The sequence below is a fragment of the Diadema antillarum genome, unplaced genomic scaffold (genome assembly GCF_040938485.1).
Source record: "Diadema antillarum isolate AM-2024a unplaced genomic scaffold, OU_Dant_1.0 seq00001136_RagTag, whole genome shotgun sequence".
NCBI classification, from domain to species: Eukaryota; Metazoa; Echinodermata; class Echinoidea; order Diadematoida; family Diadematidae; genus Diadema; species Diadema antillarum.
The window spans coordinates 86090-96151 of NW_027271948.1; the positions used below are offsets into that span (position 1 = coordinate 86090).

The 10062-nt window shown below is 39.2% G+C and overlaps 1 protein-coding gene across 1 annotated transcript; it reads left to right on the forward strand.

The window, feature by feature from the left end:
- The first annotated feature begins 5601 nt into the window (after window positions 1-5601).
- Window positions 5602-8239, forward strand: LOC139744087 (uncharacterized). The gene is made up of 2 exons (XM_071654544.1): window positions 5602-5932; window positions 7122-8239. Exons 1-2 carry the CDS (start codon window positions 5602-5604, stop codon window positions 8237-8239), a joined length of 1449 nt encoding a protein of 482 aa, XP_071510645.1.
- The last annotated feature ends 1823 nt before the right edge of the window (window positions 8240-10062 follow it).

The window sequence follows — 10062 nt, forward strand, 5'->3', positions numbered from 1 at the left end:
GCCAATCAAGAAGCGAAATTTCGACGCCGGAACTATCGGAGGGGGCACTAAGCAACGACGAGGGAGATCGTCCGACGCATTCGGCGAAGAGAAAGCTTGATATCTTCAAGCATAGTAGCGCGGTGATCAAAGACATGAACGGGTCATTGTCGAACAAGAACCTTGAGCTGAGGGAGAACATCACCGAAAGCGTGATGAAGAAACTACAACCGCCCCATCCCCATGTTATATGGCCAGACAATCGTTTCAAAACACCCAACACCGTGTTCGTCTACGGCAGCCCATCTCGCTTAGCACCCGTCATCGTCCCGTCACACAGTGTCGACTGTCCGCTCTGCAACGTCTATACGCCATCTGCCTTTGGAGAAATTTGTCCACCAAACAGTCCAACACATTTTCTCAGGAAAGACTATGGGTTCTATCCTGTTGAAAGATTTTACTCGGATTTTTGATGAAATATTATTTCGGAATTCGATTCATGAAATTTCCAATATTACAACAAAATTGATGGCACATACCACTTCACCACCACTGCTACTTATTCAGGACAAGTCGATATTGCCAATTCACTAGAATACAACTTTCTAGTCCTTGTAAAAGTTAAAGTTGTAAACATTTCTTTAGCAACTTTTTTGACCTGATATTGTCCTTTGATTGATTATCTTAATCTGGACACTAGGATGTAGCTTTCTGTTTGATAACAGACTGAAAATGAGAACGGATAATCATGAAATTGTCGCAGTCGATTATTATTTTCTCGTCTTTATTTTGTGAGAATTATCATCACGATAAGTTAATGAAGATACACAGTTGTTGTTTTTTTTTTACTTTAAACCCTTAAGTGTTAAATATATAAACATAGGCTGATTTTTTTTCATTTTGTGAGAATTATCATCACGATAAATAAATGAAGATGTGTCTTTTATGTTAAAACCCCAAAGTGATAAATACAATAACTACAACATATTACTGAATTTGTGAAAACAACACGATTTGAAGTGTGTGTGAACACGATGACACAATTGTAATTTATGCAGCATATAATCACTTTTTTGTAAGCCGATATTTTGATTAGAAGGCATCATCTTTCTAAAAGCTTTGTGGAATTCCTTGACAAGGGTTTGATCACAGCACTCTTGCATTACTTGGTGTGACAAGGATCATGCTTTTGATTTTTGATTTTGATAATCTATAATGCGACTGAATATAATATATGGTGAAGCACCCCAGTCGGCCATGTAAACGCAAACTTGCTACGTTATAATACCATGACCTGTGGCGTAACAATTTTACGAAGGATCCGTTTGAGAGTACTTCGTAATCATTTGCCAAATAATGCTAACATTGCTCTGAATATTACAATCAAGTATCTACTTCTGCACTTCTTGTAATGTTGACAATAATGATGGTAATGATGGTAGTATCACTATTATCTTGAACATGTTTACCTGTACTTCTAATTCTACTTCTACTTATACCGCTTTTTTCACTATTATATAGCCTTTCTACAGGTCGCTTTCTTTTCAGCCTATAAATTCTGGAGAGCAGTTTGCATCCTTTCTGAAAAGAAATATCATAAATAACATTTTCATCTTCTCATTTTCTCATAATCATCACAATTATTGCACTCATGCCAACAGTGATTTGAAATACTTGCCTGTGTTTAGAAATATCACCACAGTCGTGTGTAATGGTTGATGGTTAACTCTTTCTGTGCCGGGGACTTTGGACAATGTGTAAGAATGTTATGGGTCTTTCTATGGCAATCAACCTTGAAGGCACGAAAAGGATTAACGTGAAATTCCACTCAATGTTCAAGGTGATTTGGTTAGATAAGTAGAATTAAACTGGAAGAACAGAAGTATAGAAGTTTTATTCACAACGCTTTATCGAAATTATCAAACGTATTCTTCAAGATCCACATGCTTTCACAGAAGACTGATATTGCGCGCCTTGGATGAAACATCTTGTATCTCAGATTTCGGTAAAAATCACTTTTTTTTCAAGTAATTTTCAGGTGATCAGTTCAGTAGTTTCCTATTCAAATAATCCTAGCTGTCTTACCCCCCCCCCCCCCCAAAAAAAAAAAAAAGAAGAAGAAGAAGAAAGAAATCAAAATAAAAGTGAAGCCAACATGGCATGTCAAGGAAAAGACGATCCCATTTTTCATAATGATTTGGCTGCCATGCTTTTTCACTCCCTGAATTTACTTTTTTAATATGTTTTGTCGCCCTGGTCGAAACCACATAACGTACAAGTTAAAGGAGGGATGATGTAGTCGCTTCATGATTGTGTTTACCATGACCTGCACACAATTCTTTACTGCCTTTATTTTATTGTTTTTACGAGGATCTAAGCAGAAACACTTAAAACATTTCATCCCTACATTGCAGCTACAAAATCATACTATGTCCTTAATTTTGATGAGAATACTTATGCACAAACAAATGGAAGAGTTGTAAAGTTGTGACGTCATTACCTTATATGATTTCATATACTAAGTATGTGGCTGCAAAGTATCACTGTTATTTGAAAACATGTGGGAATGATTCACTCGAACATTTTACTACTTTATGCTCGAATCCAATGAAACTTGTATCATTTCAATTTTAAACGTATACGTTGAATATGGGAACAATGTCAGAATGAAATGGCATGCACATAAAGTCGTCCGGATGCAGTTTTCACCAATACCGTGTAAGAAAGCAATAACTATCGAGTCTCAAACTCAAAGTACGATAAAAACCGGATAACAAGTGTTTCAGTATACAGACAAATTCGAAATGTCTCAGCTTTCTCTATATACGGCCCCAGTGTAAAAGAAGAGCTTGCCTATTCTACATGAATGCATTTTATGACGTTTATTTAACGTACAATGCATTTTGTATGCTTACATAATTATTATGATTGTATAATCATTTGTATGCTTATGAATCATTAAATGTGATTCGTTTATACTGATTTATTTACATGTAGTTGTGTTAATGTAGTCGAGTCGTTTCTCTTAACTAACTTAAGAAAGGTGTTTAGTTCTAAGTACTCGATAGGTATGCCGAAATATTTCATGTTTTCAAAGTATACATCATTTTTTTTTTTTTTTTTTGAGGGGGGTGGAGCTGCGGCTGGGTATGTTATTTCATCTAACGTACAGCTCATGTAGGAACACACACTTGAAACACATTTTACTATTTTATTCGGGAACTTTTTTTCATAGCAAATATTTCCAAACGTCATTGTTTGTATCGTTTTAATTGTCTTTATAATTACACATAATTGTTACATCAGTTTCTACAATCATTACTTACATTTTCTCTTGTGAGCTTTGAATGATATTGTATAACAAACAGGGATATGGCATGTATGTATATATAAATATAATCTATATATATATATATATATATATATATATATCTATATATATATATCAAGAGTTAAAGCAGTCGTATAACCACACCACAGGTCCTTTATCAAAGACTTTGATAAAGGTCTTTGACCAAAACGTCAGTCCAATAACTGGCCCCTGCGGTGTTTATACGACTGTTTTTACTCTTGATATCTATTTATTACATAAGTGAATGTGTTTGTGTCTGTGCGAGTGCGTGTGTGTGTATGTGTGTCTGCGGGTATACACAGAAAAAAGACAAAGAGTGAAGTACTTATGTATGTGCCCGTTGCCATTTCATAGACAGAAACTTCAACAACAACTAAACATACTCACACACACACACACACACACACACACACACACACACACATACATACACACACACGATCCACATCAGCACACGTGACGTGACGTTGTATGCAAAGAAAGAGAAACTACAACTGGTTACGCACTAACTGGATAACGAGTGCGCAGAGATCATGGAGATGACATCATGATGGCGCTGTTCAGCCTTTATGGAATACCTACAGTTATCTGGTATGTGAACCATTTTCACACAGCTTGCTCCTATTTTTCATGATAATAACGTTTGTTATTGTATTTTTTTTTTTTTACATAGGGTAGCATCTTTATGAGTGTTTACGTTACCTAATCTCCAAGAGCACCTTGCGATCATAATTCCCCCATCATTGCCAGGTATTAATTTACTAACCTACGACCTCAAAGAAGGACAATGGGCACATAACATCTGGTTCAAGGATGAAAACACGAAAACGACCGAACCTTGGACCTTCTTTTTACAAGTACAGAGCCTTAACCACTATCCCGTGATACTATAACATTGTAATGTGAATCACTACAGAAACAAACAAATAAAAATTATATCGATGTGTTAGCACAGATATCATAAACAGAGATGTAAGTTCTATACATTTTTTTTTCCGCAACAGCTTAGAAAAGTGTTTACAGCCTTACTATCTCCGCAACATTCACACAAAAATTGTATTTAAAGCAACGTAAAGACAAGGAAAAGCAAACAAACTACCGGTGCGAATTTAATCTGTGGAAGACTTGTTTAAGCCAAGTAACCATAGCGACCCAAAGATAATGGCGGCAAAACATCGCAAAATTCAAGATTCTTCCACGTCACACTTATATCGTAAAGGGGCAACATTGTAAGGGTAACACTAAAAGCCGTGGATTTAACGAAATCAAGAAGGTGTTCAAGTGCCTTCCCATCGCTCAATCTCTCCGGCCATCTGTCATTAGGGGCTTTCACATCGTATTGTGCTTGACCTTGCGGTCTTATTGTTTCCGGACATGAAGGACAGGCTACGGTCAGCAAGGTGCCTATTGTTCCCCCTTGGCTGTCGGTCTTGGGGCTGTCCGCTTATACCACAGGGCAGGTGCCAATCAGTTCAATGGACTTCTTAGATTGCTAAAAATCATTGTTAAAAGTTGTTAGCTACACAGGACTGGCTGTATGCATTAGGGTTGTCGGATGTGTGAATATTCACACGCCTCTGGTTGGTAGAGATCGGTCAGAGTTTAAACAATACCGTGATTCTGGGATTCTGAGATGAGTGTGACGTCGATCAAAGCAGTGTTATTATATAATTAGTCCCATTCAAAGTGATACGCCATGAAGACGGAGTGAATTATGACTGTGATGACAGTCGTTAATTGAATTAAAGAGAGCTACCTTTTAGTCTGTCGCTTGACAGTCATTAGGATAAAAGATCAACACACAATCAACGGAGATAGGTCGTGTTGTCACTGCCAGTACGCTCGCAGCCGGTAAATTTGTTCGTAGGAGCATTGCGATGCTTCCCCCTTTCAGAGTTGGCATTGCATACAATGTAGCGCCAACATTTTGGTCGACATTACTGGTCTTTTGTTGGACGGAGACAAGTACTTTTATCAGAGACCGGAACATGAATGTTATCGCTTATAGATTTGATACGCCATTATCAAGTTGATCTTTAAGCAGAGCAAAGAGTGCGGTTCGCTTTTTTTTTTTCTTCGTGAAAACTCGAATCGTGGAATAAAATACTGGATGTCATTCTGGCAAAATGGATATTCACTGATATTCCAGCCCGATCGTTACGTCACGAGTTTTCTGCCTTGACCTCTACGATTCGAACAATACTCGTCTGCATCAGAGTTTGCTGAAAGTAAATAATTTATCAAGGGCATCTCGCCGACATCGCTGAACAATGCCGTTCCTGAAGTGGGGCGTTCGCGAAAAAACATTTTCCAGTATTCCAACATCGGAGCAGGGCTGCACGCTGCCCGTCTTGGCGACGAAGAAACAGCTCACCAGACCCTACGGTCCCGAGCATCTCAAAGCAACGGTAGAACGTGTCAAGAGCCACTACAGCGGTGACGGGACTCGGGTTATGGGGGAGCCATCAGCAACTTACGAGAAACCATTAGGGAAATTAGCCCCGGAGATCGTGTCCGGAAAAGCCGGTGGCTGCGAAGAATTTATGCATCCCAGTGACATCAAAGCCGTACGTGACGATCGCAGCTGCACCGAACCAAAAGGTAAGTAATTTGCTAGCTATCATTACCTTCTTGCAGTCATAGATTACGCTCAGGGTATAAGAAGTAAAGATATGAAGTCATTCGTAAACTTTTTTTTTCCAATCAAAAACAGACGAACATACACTGATGTAAAATCCCAAATGATTCTGAATGGAAACTTACGTCTTGCGACGTTTCGACCATTATTCCGCTGGAAGGACGCCAGAAGAAGCTGATTGTTAACGTCGCATGACGTAAGTTTCCATTCCAGTTTTGTGATTTATATTGATTTTGGAGTTTACGCTTTGACTGGATGAATGATAATCTACATCAAAATATACACTGTGTTTGACATAAAAGAGAGTGATGTCAAAGAACTACTCCATTATTTCCACTTCAAATTCATTTCATCGTCAATCAAACAAATATTTCCAGGTAAATAATAATGAAAGTTCTGAGTCAATGAACAGGAAGCCACGTCATCACAGTCATTCGTTTTAAGCGCCAAAATCCGTCTGCATCAAACCCACATCTAGGCCATCACCGGTTATTCAAACATCAATCAAGGCAATTCTGAACTGTCCACAAATCTTCACAAAGTTACCTGTTTTCATATTAAATGAACAGGAATAAGCTGGTATTTGTATCAAACTATTGTACTGTAGTTTTGATATAACACAGAAACGACGACTTTATATGGGAAGATTGCAGCTACAAAATAAGCGACTAAAATATGATTCTGATATCATTTCTGGTACATGTACCAACCATTCGGGGAGTATGGCATTATGTCCTCTTCCATGTTGCATGTATTTAGCGAATAGGGCCTACATGAAAGCCCATCGCTTTCTTATACTATTTCCGATATTAATGATAAGTCTGTCATTCTCTTTGATGCGATAAACTCTAATCTTATTGAAGTATTGTACATGGTGTGGGACTGCTCTCAAAAGTTCAGTATTCATTACATTTTCTGGCTGTCGCAGACAACCTACATCTTGCGCCGACACTCCCTGTTGTATCTTGTACAGAGCTTTAGTTCGGAGTGCGCAGAAGGTAACGGCTACTTTGTCTGTGAGTCACTATACACAATGTTGGATTTATTTCTCACAACCTCCAACAACGTTGCACGCTGTAATTTTCGCACTTTGCCCAATTAGCATGCAGAAAGTAACGGTAACATATGTCTTTCTCTTTTAATTCATATCAGATGAGAGCCAGGGAGACGATCAGACTTCTGTTCGCTCCGAGAAACTCGACAGGGAGGTTGACCTCGACCGTCTGTCGGAGACCGAGATCTACCAGCGAGTGCCGCGACTCCGAGCTAATCGTTTCGAGCATGGCGCATTCAGTGGTCGTACAGCGCCCCCTCTCGTCCAATCAACGAAGAGGTTCTATGGATCCGCACCCGTTCTTCGCTTGGGCAAGGCAGGGCGCGACAACTTAAAAGTCACTGGTCAAACGATGGATTTGACATCGAAGGCTGTAAAAAATCAGTCGAGTGACCTTGAAGCTAGTGATGACTTTGACCTTTCTAACAATCTCCATAAGCGTACAAACCAAAGTCGAGCGAGCACTACGGGAGTCTCTGAATGCACCGGTCCTAAGGCTGACGAAGCAGATCCCCAGAGGGAAAGAGACGGTTGTTCCGGTTTATCTCTTGACGACAACGATGGACGTCAAAAGGAGGACGGCAGCGAAAGCGACAGATGTCAACGGAATAGCAGCTGTCGAAGCGTCAGGCCAGAACTGTCTCCGGCGAGGGTGCAAATGGACCCCTCGAATTTGCCGAGGGTTAGCCCGCGAAGTAGGCCTATAACAGGAACTAGAATGCGTTTTGAGGTTGCGACTCCGGTCATCTGCAAATCCGCAGAAACAAGGTCCGCAGGCGAGATAGAAGACATAAACTTTAATAGGCATATAGCAGCAGTCGCCAGTGCACAGGACGTCATTGACTATCGCCCCACTAGGGCCGAGAGGGAAAGAGAAGCGCTCCCAAGCGTGCGACTCTTGGCGTGGCATCCAGCTCTACACGACGTTCTCCACAGCGAATCCGTTTCGCTGCGCCCCAGATCTGAGGAAGGCTTGTACATAAAGCCAACGTCGCCAGCGAAATTTGCGACCCACGCGCATCACTTTCCGGAAATTCCAAGCACATTACAGGATGCGCCAATCACGTCGAGTGTTTCCTACAGGGGGAAACGCTTGCAGATCAAAGTTGATATGCGATCTCTCCGTCTACCACCAATATTTTCATACAATCACCCCACCCAGAGTATAGGCCTACATGCGAAAACCGACTGGGTAGGTTGTGTAGGCGGATACTAAACATAAGTAGCCATCTTCCTCGTCAAGCTTAGCTTATGATGATGGTCCCCTGCATTTCATTTTTATCATTTCCTATTGCTTCCTTTTATACATGATATTCGTTCTTGAAAAAAGAAAATGTATGTGTGATCCAAACGTAAGTATGTAAGTATTTTGTTGATTTGTTGATTTGTATTGATTTTGAAAAGCAGAAATAAAAACTGAACTGAACTGAACTGATAAGAAGAAGGTTCTGTTGCTAAAGCCTAGTCCACAATCCGAAAATTTTGTACTGAAAGATGTTTGCAGAACAGGTGGTATCTGATCAATTCAAAACACAAGAGTTTTCATTTCACCCTCTATAGTTTTGATATGTTAGACAATAATGTTATTATACTTAAATCACTTCAGGCATGGTTTTACAGCAGATCTGTCTGGAATGACAATTACTACGTTCAACGCATTCTCCATACGTTGCATCATAAGATTCTGTGTATTTTATGTACTATGTTTGACTTGACACAATGACTATGTTTGTGACAACAGTGACTGATAATTGACGGTTGATGTGTACAGCTATTTGCACGGTCAATATCACACTAAGTTTGGCATGTTGTGTAGTAATAGTGATGGGAAAACTCGTGGTCACTCGATGAAGCTTGAAAAAAAAAAACACGGTATGCTAGATTGGATGTGAGGAAGCATTTTTGTTTTTCCAACAGAGTGGTCGATATGTGGAATTCTCTTCCAGAAGATGTAGTCTCGGCGTGCTCTGTCAATGCCTTTAAAGGGTGTGTACAGTTCTTGTTGAGGTGAGGATTTAGCTTTTGACGGTTTACGAGATATTCAGAAACCACTCTATGAGATGTTAAAGAGCATGCAATTCTAAGGGGTATCAAAAGTTTATTTGATGAAAGTCAGTTTTTAAATGGCTGAGATATCCAAAAAACAAGGTGAAACAAAGAGATCCTAATAAAAGGCGTGGCCTGTCGCCTTTTATTATTATCACTTTTTTGGATATCTCAGCCTTTTGAAAGCCAATTTTCATCGAATAAACGTTGAATCCTACTTAAGATTACGTGCTCTTTCATATTTCATAAGAGGTTTCTCATTATCTCACTTAGGAATGTTCAAAACATGAATCCCCACCTCAACCAGTACTGTGCAGTTCCTTTAACAATAAGCTAGACGAGCATTGGAAGAATCAATTGTGTATTTGATTACGAGTAGAGTAACACTACATTTATAGGTCCTTGGTCTCAAGCAGTTTTTCCCCCTCCCTGCCATGTCTTGTGTGTAGGGACCTATGTCCCATAGAATTTAGAATATCACATTAAGATGTTAAATGAGATTAGTCAGGCTATATATTGGAAGGATCAAAACCAGCTGAGGATACCCTCCTGATCGATGAAGAGGCTAAAACTTACAGCATCATTCCGGAGAAATAAAGTAAGTAAAGTAATAGAAATCACGATAAACATCTAGTATGAGTATTCACTCCAAAGTTTGTTGTCAAAACGATGATTTAACTTGGAGAACAGAAAATTGAAATAACATACTTTGGTCACTTACCTGTTTTCATCTCCCATCGATTACCATGAAATTATGTTTCACATTAAGTATTGTCAAGCATATTCTTTAATTACGACGTATCAAGGAAAATCAATGAAATATATTACTTTCAAACTGAACAAAGTAATGACAGTGAATATTTATGTGATCCCTGTGACAATTAAAACAATTCATCATACCGTTTGAAAATTGTGAACAACTTTCTTACTATCTTCTTCGGCAAAATGGTGTCCTAACACAACGATCAATTAAACTTTTGGAATGTGTATGTG

Coding starts and splice junctions, on each gene's coding strand:
- LOC139744087 (XM_071654544.1), top strand. CDS start 5,602: ATGCCGTTCCTGAAGTGGGGCGTTCGCGAAAAAACATTTTCCAGTATT. Junction 5,933..7,121: donor CAGCTGCACCGAACCAAAAG/GTAAGTAATTTG, acceptor AATTCATATCAG/ATGAGAGCCAGGGAGACGAT.